At 46.9% G+C, this 12,675-nt stretch overlaps 1 protein-coding gene across 2 annotated transcripts in view; it reads right to left on the bottom strand.

The window, feature by feature from the left end:
• The window catches only part of FAM234B (family with sequence similarity 234 member B), a 63,926-nt gene extending 51,747 nt beyond the window's left edge, over positions 1–12,179 (bottom strand). The window contains exon 1 of one of the 2 annotated variants that reach the window (XM_077276588.1): positions 12,023–12,179. In XM_077276588.1, coding sequence (XP_077132703.1) covers positions 12,023–12,083 — 61 coding nt within the window. In that variant the 5' untranslated portion in view covers positions 12,084–12,179. The remainder of the gene's footprint in view (positions 1–12,022) is intronic. The other variant, XM_077276589.1, reaches the window with a different exon arrangement.
• Positions 12,180–12,675: the final 496 nt, after the last annotated feature.

The raw sequence follows: 12,675 nt of genomic DNA on the forward strand, positions 1-12,675 counted from the left end.
GTAACTTTAGGACCAAGAGGGGGTGACCTGGGCAAGGCGCTTGCTCAGGTTGAAAGCAGATGGATTTACAGATTAGGTACTTTGGCCCCGCAAGGCCTGAACGAAAATTTTGGCTTCAGTGCCTTCTTATAAATTATGGGTACATACTTGCCCGGGGATGTACACTATTTTTGGTCAGAAGTATATATTTCTCAGTTGCTTGTTTCATCAGGTTTTTAGTCTTTGACGGTGGGTTTTCCCATAGTTTGGTTTTAGTTATTTAGGTTTGATTTTAATTATGTTTTTGTTTATCTAGATTTCCTCTCGGTCGAACGTGTGGTCGGTATACACTCTGGACTATGTATGTCTAGTTATCATCCAGCGGGAACATGAATAAGCCATACCGGTATGGTGGTGTATCCATCACTGGGCATATACCTAAAGCTACCATCCAACTGAAATATGAGAAATGCCGAATCCATTCTGGATACATATGAGGACGGCATGTACTCGGGGTTACGTATTTCTAGCTATCTTCCAACTGAAGCATGAAAAACCCTTACAGACGGACCTTTCTACGAGTGGAGATGGTGTACCATACCCTGACTCTGAGCCCCGTGAAGTTGATATGCGGACCCATGTAGAAGCATAAAAGATGTTCTTTTGGACATTCGAACTATAAAATGAAGATACTGCAAGCGAAAGATATCTGGATAAGAGTTTTCGTCTCTAGTTGGGATATGAGGTTGTATATTGGGGTTACATCCTAAGGGTTTTTTCTGTAATGGGATGTGAGTGGTGAAGGTATGCCTACTACCAGTTTTTACCGGGACACTATTTCTAGCTCTTAAGACACCCGAATTAGTCAGATAATAGGAACCCAATTATATTAGAGTAGCATTCATAATTCGTTCTTTTTTGAAAGGATGTTGTTGTGTTTCAGATTTTTTGCTTTATTTGGGTGGGTTCCTCTTATAGCATAGGTGTTGCATGTCATATTATCATGCCTTTTATTGTGACTAGTCCCCATCATGATTTTATGCTCAGTTCGCATATTTATGCGAAAACGAGACAATAAGAATTTTAATATATAGGATAAATATTATTGAAATATGGATTGAGTCACTTTCTTAAAAAATTTTAAAGTATATTTGAAGTTTGTGACTACTGATATTAATACGGACATAGATGTATTAGATTAATCTATTTTGTCGGACCGAAACCGCCTTATAAGTCTGGGTGCAGATTCAGCCATGTTATATGAAAGCATGCTTTTATTATACTTATTAAATTACAGACATTAAATATATTTTTTATCATCACTTCACTGGTGTTATTCACTCATCATTATTAATGGTACTTATGCACTATATTTAAATAATATTACTTTAAAGGGATACATCTGGTGGGATTTGGTGGGATCTGATGGTTGGTGTTTGGGGTTGACTTTGCCCCTTACTGCAGGGGGGGTAGATGTTACCTATGACTCCACCTCAGTCTAAACCTGCCATGAATGAATCCCAGAATAATTTAATTCACTTGTAAGGTAGCCGAACGCACATGCAGGCACTCGGCTTTCACTCTATTTTTCACTCTTTTCACCTTTTCTCTTTATATGTGGTCAAACAAGCACAGTAATCATTATTAGTTTTTCAATATTATTATTATTTTTCTTTTTCACTACTGGATCTATCCGGTAACTTAGGACCAATATTTTTATGATTGCTCCACTTTTTGTTCACGGGTATATACATTAATTACACAATAGAAGTATTCACCTTAGTTCCTTATCCGGCACTCTGTATATTCTGAGAAGTGTGCCTTGGTTTCCACCAATGCCATTATCTTTTGGCTTGGGGGGCGTTAGTTAAATGACGTATATATGGCTCCGCCCCAGTTTCGGCCGATTCAATCGATTTAGCTGGAGATCTTATTATCTTTCAATATACAATTTGGAAATTCAGTGCCGATTCATGTGATGTTTATCATGTTTTAGGGCTAAGGATAGTCACAATTTTATGGCAGCGCGCAGGAGTTAGAATAAGTAGGCTGACATGTGATGACGTTTACAAACAAGTCTCCGCCCCAGTAATCTGGATTGGACATTGACCACATAAGACCTGTTTGACTCATCGACTTAGACACACCCCCAGGAAGAAGCTGAACGCGAAACGCGCGTCGGGGTTTTGCGGATACAGCACGCCATTTGGCTCGGCACGTGGAACGGGAAGCACAGAACAGGTAATATGTGTAGGGGCTGGGGCGCACCGCTCACTATGTCCAGGTAGATGGAACGGGGAGGAGACAGTTAGGATGCGGTGCATATTCTAGCCTCACCCTCAGCTTGCCGTTGAATATAATAGCCCGGTAATGATCCGACATCAACACAATCCAATTGGGTGTGTATGAATTTGACTATGCAGTGATAAAATGTAAAAGGCAGTATGTGACTTGATTTTTACGGCAATCTGCTATATTCCCAGTCTGCTTCCTATTGATATTAATGAATATTCTGCTCGTGCTGACCGCTATAGGTTGTTTTATGAGGCATCTTTGTATTTGTTCTTATATATATTTAGTTTGGTGTATATTTTAAACTATTTACAAAAATAAAAATATTTTAAATTATCTGTATGACACTTCTTGGACCACAGTAATATTTATCTGTGTTCTTGATGTGATATAATGGACCAATATATGTTGCCATTATACTCTATGGAGTAATACAAGGGGCCCATTATACTGAATAAAGCAATATATGGGGCCTTTTATACTGTATGGAGCAATATATGGGGCCCATTGTACTGTATGGAGCAACATGTGGAGCCCATTATATTGTATGGAGCAATATATGGAGGCATTATATACTGTATAGAGCAATACATGGGGCATTATACTGTATGGAGCAATACATGTGGCCCATAATACTATCTGGAGGACTATGTGGTGCCCATAATACTGTATGAAGGATTACAGTATGTGATGCCCATAATAATGTATGGAGGACTATGTGGTGCCCACAATTCTGTATGGAGGACTATGTAGGGCCCATAATTCTGTATGAAGAAATATGTAGGGCCCATAATACTGGAGGACTATGTGGTGGTTAGAATTCTGTATGGAAGAGTATGTGACGCCCATAATACTGTATTGTGGACTATGTAGGGCCCATAATTCTGTATGGAGGACTATGTAGTGTCCATAATTCTGTATGTCTCACTTATTCATTCTCGTCTGGACTATTGTAACTCTCTACTAATCGGCCTCCCTCTTACCAAACTCTCCCCACTCCAATCTGTCCTGAATGCTGCTGCCAGGATCATATTCCTCACCAACCGTTACACCGATGCCTCTACCTTGTGCCAGTCATTACACTGGCTACCCATCCACTCCAGAATCCAGTACAAAACTACTACCCTCATCCACAAAGCACTCCATGGCTCAGCACCACCCTACATCTCCTCTCTGGTCTCAGTCTACCACCCTACCCGTGCCCTCCGCTCCGCTAATGACCTCAGGTTAGCATCCTCAATAATCAGAACCTCCCATTCCCGTCTCCAAGACTTTACACGTGCTGCGCCGATTCTTTGGAATGCACTACCTAGGTTAATACGATTAATCCCCAATCCCCACAGTTTTAAGCGTGCCCTAAAAACGCATTTGTTCAGACTGACCTACCGCCTCAACACATTAACCTAACTATCCCTGTGTGGCCTAATAAAAAAAAAAAAAACAAAAAAAAAAAAAACCAACATAATCAGGTTCCTCGCATCATGTTCTCATACACTTTATGCAGTTAATAGCCCTCTGTGTCTGTACTGCTACATACTTAGGCTGTTAACTGGTTCATGCAGCTTTAGGGCTGTCCCACACGTCCAGATAATTCCGGTACCGGAATAAATCGGTACCGGAGTTATCCGTGTCCGTGTGCCTGGGAACTCACGGAGGCCATACGAGCGGGACACGTGTGCCGCCCGTATGGCGAGTGGGTACCACACGGAGCGTGTGGTACCCACTCTGCATGGTGCTGAAGCTGCGATTCATATCCTCTCTGCAGTAACGTTTGCTGCAGAGAAAATATGAAGAATAGTGTTAAAAATAAAGATTTAGGTGTCCGCCGCCCCCCCACCCCCTGTGCGCCCCCCCGCTGGTCAGAAAATACTCACCCGGATCCCCCGTCGGCAGTCGCTCCTTCCTGGTCTGGCCGCGGCTTACTGTATGCGGTCACGTGGGGCCGCTCATTTACACTCATGAATAGGCGGCTCCGCCCCTATTGGAGGTGAAGCCACATATTCATGAGTGTAATCGGCCGCATACAGTAGAGAAGCCGCGGCCAGACCAGGAAGGAGCGACTGCCGACGGGGGATCCGGGTGAGTATTTTCCGACCAGCGGGGGGGCGCACAGGGGGTGGGGGGGCGGCGGACACATGGATCTTTATTTTAAACACTATCATTCATATTTTCTCTGTAGCAAACGGTGCTACAGGGAAGATATGAATGGCGGCTTCAGCACCATGTGGGGGGGACAGCGCTTACTGTAGCGCTGTCTCCGGCACGCCACACGGACCCCAGACGGAGAATGTCCGTGTGAGGTCCGTGTTTTACACGGACCCATTGACTCTATTGGGTCCGTGTAATCCGTGCGCTCCCACGAACACTGACATGTCTCCGTGTTTGGCACACGGAGACACGGTCCGCACACGGTCCGCACAAAATCAATGACATCTGAACAGATGCATTGATTTTTATGGGTCTACGTGTGTCAGTGTCTCCGGTACGGGAGGAAACTGTCACCTCACGTACCGGAGCCACTGACGTGTGAAACCGGCCTTACATGAACACCCGAGCCTTACACTATGGCTGGTCCAAATAACTAAAGCAATTGTTACCATCCACCTCTCGTGTCTCCCCTTTTCCTCATAGTTTGTAAGCTTGCGAGCAGGGCCCTCATTCCTACTGGTATCTGTTTTGAACTGTGATTTCTGTTATGCTGTAATGTCTATTGTCTGTACAAATCCCCTCTATAAGTTGTAAAGCGCTGCGGAATATGTTGGCGCTATATAAATAAAATTATTATTATTATTATTATTATTATTATTATGGAGGACTGTACTGTCCAGTCTAAAATGAAAACTTCTGAAAGCCCACCCTGGGAACACACTGTGTGCTGCGAGGATTCTCCGGTTTCTGTGCTATTGTTGAATTTACAATAGATATCACTCATGTAATGTAAGAAATGAAATCTTTGGCATTGCACTATATCTAGATTTCTTATCTGTGCATCATGAATCATGGTATGTGTTAAAGAGGCCTACTGAGACTCTTTCGCCCGGGGCCTACGAAAACCTGGAGCTGACCCTGGCTGTATAAATCATTGCTGGTCGGCAGCACATCCGCTTGTTTAAACAGATGTGCTGCTGACAATAATAATAGTGAGGGGTATGAGGGACCACCAAACCCCTTTATGATCATTAGTGAAAATGAAAGCTAAAGAGCTCCAGGCGGCTCCCTAGATGGCGGATCGCTGCCCACTGCATGCAATGTATCTGCCTGTGAACAGGAGGTTACAGTGGAAACTACCAGGCTGCGGATGTGACACCGAGCGCCTCTCAGCTCTGTCTGGCGGTGATATATATTCAAGGGATTAATCATTTTCTCCAGATTTCATGAAGTTCAGCACAGATAGCTGCCTTTACATCTGAAGACATAAAAACACCAACTGTGCACATCAAATACATACCTCCGCCTGCACCGGGTGCACTGAGAAATACTAACCAGAAAAAGCTGCTCCAAAAACCACACTTTCATAAATTACTGAAGACAAAGTGGATTCTTCACATTTCCTACATCCACCCTAGAGATGACGTATGTAGAAAGCAGCAGGGTAGACGGCACTGTTGGGGCCAGCGATCACAGACCCCGATTGTGGAGGCCCCCCAGGACCTCCTATTCAAGCACAGTCTAATACCGCTCAATGATGCCTTGTGTTACAGATGTGGATGAAAATCACACAGCCCCGGGAGCTTACGGACTGTCTCTAAATGTGATAAATTCATCCATGGTTTTCATTAATGGGTCACCTTTTCATGATGGTCTGTCTAAGGCTTTGTATAATTAAAGAGCAAAAACTCAAATTTGAACATCTAAGTGGACATCATAAGAGCATACGGCCTCCCCTGCCTTGTAAAGTCACCAGATGATCACGTCCCTGTGGGATTAGTAAGGTTCATCCAGCAATGCTGAATATTACTGGTGGTAACGGGGATAATTCATAGAGTTATATGCAGATGCGAGGCTGTCAGTATCCCTACTACGTAAGAGCACGTTCACACTGTGGCCATTTCACAGACAAAACCCCAAAAAACAGACTGAGCATATACCCTATAGTAAGTAAATAGTAATAGTACATGTAAATAACACAGGGGACTAGCACTATTAAGAGTCATCCTACCACGACAAGGTGCATCCATCGGGACAGTCCTAGCCTGTCTCTAGTATTAAAACCTCAGCTTGTGTCAGCCCACCTCAATGTGAACAAGGGCAGAGCAAGACAGGGGCCCAACGGTTCAGCTACCTGTCCCTGGGAAGCTATACAGGTAAATGTCTAGCTCATAAAGGGGGCATAATACAAGAAACGTCCTCCATGTTATTGACCTGTAGTATTACTGTTTGCTCACTATAGGGTATATGCTCAATTTATTTTTTTTCTTGGGTTTTGTCTGTGAAATGGCCACAGTGTGAATGTGCGCCTACATGGAGCTCATATACCACTCATTTTTTTTTAAGTATGCCTATTAAGGGTGGGCTCAACGGGTTTATGTAATGGTCTGTACCTAGACCTGCAATGCCCGGACTGGCCATGGGTTTCCTGACCCAAATTTATGGGGCTGTTATCTTGTGTGGGATACACGCAGTCAGTCCAGGGACCGCGTGCTGTATATGGACTGGGAAATACCCCCATCTAAACATGGCCCAAGGATGCATTTAGACCACCCAATTTTGTTGTGTTAATTGACCACCGATCAGAAAATATTTACCGATCGGTAACGGGTTACGCAGGAGGATCGCATCTAATGATCTGCACTGAGCCATCTGTAATAGATCGCTGAGTACACATAGGCTGCGGTTGTTCTCGGCAGCATGAGCCCGACTTACACAGGACTACGAGTCTGGTTTACACAGGACTATGCGCTGCTGAGAATGACGATTATTTGGGCAGCACAGATGCTTGCTCATCAGGTGACTGGCAGCCTGTATGCACTACAGGATTATCAAGGAACAAGTGTTCCCCAGATCACGCCTTAATGCCATTGTAATTGACCAGTATGAGGAACCTGTCGGGTCCCTACAGCCTCAGTAACTGCCCCAACACAAATGTGAGCATGAATCCAATTTCCCAATAATCTCTCTGATGCTCGAGACAATAGATCTTATTATCACAAAAATAAACGTTCAATGTTGGGTTTGGCATATCCAAATGAATCGCACTAATCAAAAGGGGCGATTCTTCACTGAGCGCAGGCCGGCTTTACACGCTGCAATCACTCCCCCAGGGCATGACTGACATCCTCCTGATTGTCTGCCTCATCTTTTCTGTCATTCAAGTCTCATGCATGCACATGATGTCCTATGCACAGAAGAAAAGACGCAGCAAGTCAGGAGGATGTCAGTCATGCCCGCAGTGGTGTGACTGGCTGTGGAGTCGGTAAGTCAAACCACCGACTCCATCTCATCAATTTCCCTGACTCTGACCCACAGCACTGGTCACTACTGAGCATGTACATAAAGTGCAGCACAGATTCATCGCAACTAAAAGCCGAGATCCTAAGATCTGGAACAGAACACACATTTATAGGACATTTTATAAGCTTCCCAAATTCTTTTGAACACATTTACAGCCCATGCTGCACTGAACGACTGAAGCCAATTTATTATAGATTTTAGGAGTCAGAGCCGGTCCATTTTATACCTACTCCACCAAAATGGACACCGACTTCACAGCCTGGGGTGTGAGTACAGCATGTAAAGCTGGAATGCTACAGTGAAAAAATGCCCCGCACTAGTAAGGAGGATGTCAATCATGCCCGCAGGGGGTGAGCACAGCATGGACTGTAAGGCCGGGGTCACAATACCGTAGAATACGGGCGAGTGGTATGTGAGAAAACATCGCCTAGCACTTGGACCAGTGTTACTCTATGGGGCAGCTCCCATCACGGTATTTTTCTCATGCTGCGATTGTACGCGTATATCGTCCGAGACTCGCTAAGGCAAGCCTATTGGTGTGAGAAAAGCTCGGACACCACACGGACCATCCATCTAGCGTGTGAGAAATACGCACACATTTTCCTCATTTCAGCCCATTGAGCCATTAAATTCAATGGGGAAAAGCAGTGAAAAATGTAAAGCCGTACGCATATCATATGGATACATAGGTGTGAGAAAATCGCATTGCAAACGCAATACACACGGATGACCATACGGAGAACACTTGTGCGACTCTCCGCAGGGAGACTCGGACATATTTTCCATACGCTTAGTGTGACCCCGGCCTTACAGTGATGAAACAGGTCAGGAGGACTTACATATGCTCAGCATGGTAAGAACAGATTAATTTTCTGATGATAACATCTATTGCCTCAGGAGTCAGAGACATTACTGGGAAGCGGGGGTCACACTCTCTGCTGTAGGGTGGGACAGATTCTGAGACCTCACAGGTTCCCGTTAAAGTATGATCTTATAAATCTCCCCTAATACAGCCCCGTCCGTCCTTCATTTGTCCAGCAGTGATGACGATCTGACTACCTACATGTGACTGCTGTAGCCAATTAAATGCCTTATGGTCCTGTGCCAACACTGCAGCCACCATTGCAAAGGACAGCGATTGTCTGCAGTGGTCATGTGTGGGAAATTAGAATGTCATCGCAGCAAGACAAGTAAAAAACACGTAGGACCACTGGAGTGGATGGGGAATTACAATGCACTTGTGAGTTAACTGTTTTCTTTAGCACATCCCCTGCCTTAAGTAATTAATTTATTAACATATAAAACAATGCCTTTAAGTCATTGGTAAGAAAAATGATGTAATATAAAGACAGATATGCAGCACATGAAAGTGCAGAGTTTAGACCTCACAAAGTGTAACACGGGGTCCCACTGATATATTGGGACTGCATGCATTGCGACATACATCTATTGTTTGGTGCTGTCATCCACATTGCTTGAGTCTGAACATAATGAATAGGAAAAGAACAATGACAGCAGGGGCTGAAGTGGATCACTGTTATCATGCTGATAGGCTATAGGATCTAAGATGTAATCTCTTCTATTCCTGCTGTCAAATCAGGGGGCAAAAAGAGAAGGGATCAGATCCTGCAGAGATGACAGCTGAGGGCAGGAATAGGGAGATCAGACCCTGCAGAGATGACAGCTGAGGACAGGAATAGGGACATCAGACCCTGCAGAGATGACAGCTGAGGGCAGGAATAGGGAGATCAGACCCTGCAGAGATGACAGCTGAGGGCAGGAATAGGGAGATCAGACCCTGCAGAGATGACAGCTGAGGACAGGAATAGGGACATCAGACCCTGCAGAGATGACAGCTGAGGGCAGGAATAGGGAGATCAGACCCTGCAGAGATGACAGCTGAGGGCAGGAATAGGGAGATCAGACCCTGCAGAGATGACAGCTGAGGACAGGAATAGGGAGATCAGACCCTGCAGAGATGACAGCTGAGGACAGGAATAGGGAGATCAGACCCTGCAGAGATGACAGCTGAGGGCAGGAATAGGGAGATCAGACCCTGCAGAGATGACAGCTGAGGACAGGAATAGGGACATCAGACCCTGCAGAGATGACAGCTGAGGGCAGGAATAGGGAGATCAGACCCTGCAGAGATGACAGCTGAGGGCAGGAATAGGGAGATCAGACCCTGCAGAGATGACAGCTGAGGACAGGAATAGGGACATCAGACCCTGCAGAGATGACAGCTGAGGGCAGGAATAGGGAGATCAGACCCTGCAGAGATGACAGCTGAGGGCAGGAATAGGGAGATCAGACCCTGCAGAGATGACAGCTGAGGACAGGAATAGGGAGATCAGACCCTGCAGAGATGACAGCTGAGGACAGGAATAGGGAGATCAGACCCTGCAGAGATGACAGCTGAGGGCAGGAATAGGGAGATCAGACCCTGCAGAGATGACAGCTGAGGACAGGAATAGGGACATCAGACCCTGCAGAGATGACAGCTGAGGGCAGGAATAGGGAGATCAGACCCTGCAGAGATGACAGCTGAGGACAGGAATAGGGACATCAGACCCTGCAGAGATGACAGCTGAGGGCAGGAATAGGGAGATCAGACCCTGCAGAGATGACAGCTGAGGACAGGAATAGGGAGATCAGACCCTGCAGAGATGACAGCTGAGGGCAGGAATAGGGAGATCAGACCCTGCAGAGATGACAGCTGAGGACAGGAATAGGGAGATCAGACCCTGCAGAGATGACAGCTGAGGGCAGGAATAGGGAGATCAGACCCTGCAGAGATGACAGCTGAGGACAGGAATAGGGAGATCAGACCCTGCAGAGGTGACAGCTGAGGACAGGAATAGGGAGATCAGACCCTGCAGAGATGACAGCTGAGGGCAGGAATAGGGAGATCAGACCCTGCAGAGATGACAGCTGAGGACAGGAATAGGGAGATCAGACCCTGCAGAGGTGACAGCTGAGGACAGGAATAGGGAGATCAGACCCTGCAGAGATGACAGCTGAGGACAGGAATAGGGAGATCAGACCCTGCAGAGATGACAGCTGAGGACCGGAATAGGGAGATCAGACCCTGCAGAGATGACAGCTGAGGACAGGAATAGGGAGATCAGACTCTGCAGAGATGACAGCTGGGGACAGGAATAGGAGAGATCAGACCCTGCAGAGATGACAGCTGAGGACAGGAATAGGGAGATCAGACCCTGCAGAGATGACAGCTGAAGACAGGAATAGGGAGATCAGACCCTGCAGAGATGACAGCTGAGGACAGGAATAGGGAGATCAGACCCTGCAGAGATGACAGCTGGGGACAGGAATAGGGAGATCAGACTCTGCAGAGATGACAGCTGGGGACAGGAATAGGAGAGATCAGACCCTGCAGAGATGACAGCTGAGGACAGGAATAGGGAGATCAGACCCTGCAGAGATGACAGCTGAGGACAGGAATAGGGAGATCAGACCCTGCAGAGATGACAGCTGAGGGCAGGAATAGGGAGATCAGACCCTGCAGAGATGACAGCTGAGGACAGGAATAGGGAGATCAGACCCTGCAGAGGTGACAGCTGAGGACAGGAATAGGGAGATCAGACCCTGCAGAGATGACAGCTTGGGACAGGAATAGGAGAGATCAGACCCTGCAGAGATGACAGCTGAGGACAGGAATAGGGAGATCAGACTCTGCAGAGATGACAGCTGAGGACAGGAATAGGGAGATCAGACCCTGCAGAGATGACAGCTGAGGACAGGAATAGGGAGATCAGACCCTGCAGAGATGACAGCTTGGGACAGGAATAGGAGAGATCAGACCCTGCAGAGATGACAGCTGGGGACAGGAATAGGGAGATCAGACCCTGCAGAGATGACAGCTGAGGACAGGAATAGGGAGATCAGACCCTGCAGAGATGACAGCTGAGGACAGGAATAGGGAGCTCAGACCCCGCAGAGATGACAGCTGAGGACAGGAATAGGGAGATCAGACTCTGCAGAGATGACAGCTGGGGACAGGAATAGGAGAGATCAGACCCTGCAGAGAAGACAGCTGAGGACAGGAATAGGGAGACCAGACCCTGCCACATTACACATACGCCAGTCTCCTGTACAGTAATGCTTTGCCTCCATCATCCATCTGCAGCTCATACATTACACAGTAATAACCGCAGCCATACTGTACAGGATGCAGCCGTCCATACACGGCCCCATCCCCTGTGAGCCGCTGTACCGGAGCTCCTCATATAGTGAGAGGATGACCGCCCCGGACACACAGCTCTCTGCGGGGAACACTCACCTGGCAGCTTCAGGGCTCTGGACAGCACCGTAGCCATACTGTATGGAGTGACACTGCGCATGCGTGCCGCGGGTGATGCAGTCTGACGATAGAGACAGGAAGCAGAGTGAGAGGTGTTATGCCGCAAGCCATGCCGGGAGATGGTGGCGGGGATGCCCGGGTCACGCAGAGCCGCACAGTACAGTGCCCCCTCGGTCCTGTTCCGCCATGTCCCTTATTGCGCTGACTCCTGTGATTTGCTCCCTCACTAGGCGGATGCTGGGACCTACGGGGCTGTGCCGGGCAGTATCGGGGGAGATCGCCCCCTGCTCCTGGCCTAGTTCTGGATGGGCGCTTTCCGTCATGGCTCCCTGTGAGGGTCCTACATTGGTTACCATCAGATCGCGTGTGTTGTTAATGGTAAAACTAAAATCCTTTGTAGGGCGGAATTTCTGGGATTGTTTCTTAAAGCAGTCACTTGTGGTAAGAGTCAGGGTATGTGTCCACGGTCAGGTTTGCTTCAGGCTTTGGTCAGGATTTTATGCAGGTAAAATCCTGTCCAAAAATGCACCTGAGGTCACTGGCAGGTCACCTGCGGTGTGCCTGCGTGTTTTGCTCATTGTAGCAACATGCTGCGTTCTGTAAAAACACCGCATGTGTGTTTTTGCGGGTGT

The sequence above is a fragment of the Ranitomeya variabilis genome, chromosome 8 (genome assembly GCF_051348905.1).
Source record: "Ranitomeya variabilis isolate aRanVar5 chromosome 8, aRanVar5.hap1, whole genome shotgun sequence".
Classification (NCBI taxonomy): Eukaryota; Metazoa; Chordata; class Amphibia; order Anura; family Dendrobatidae; genus Ranitomeya; species Ranitomeya variabilis.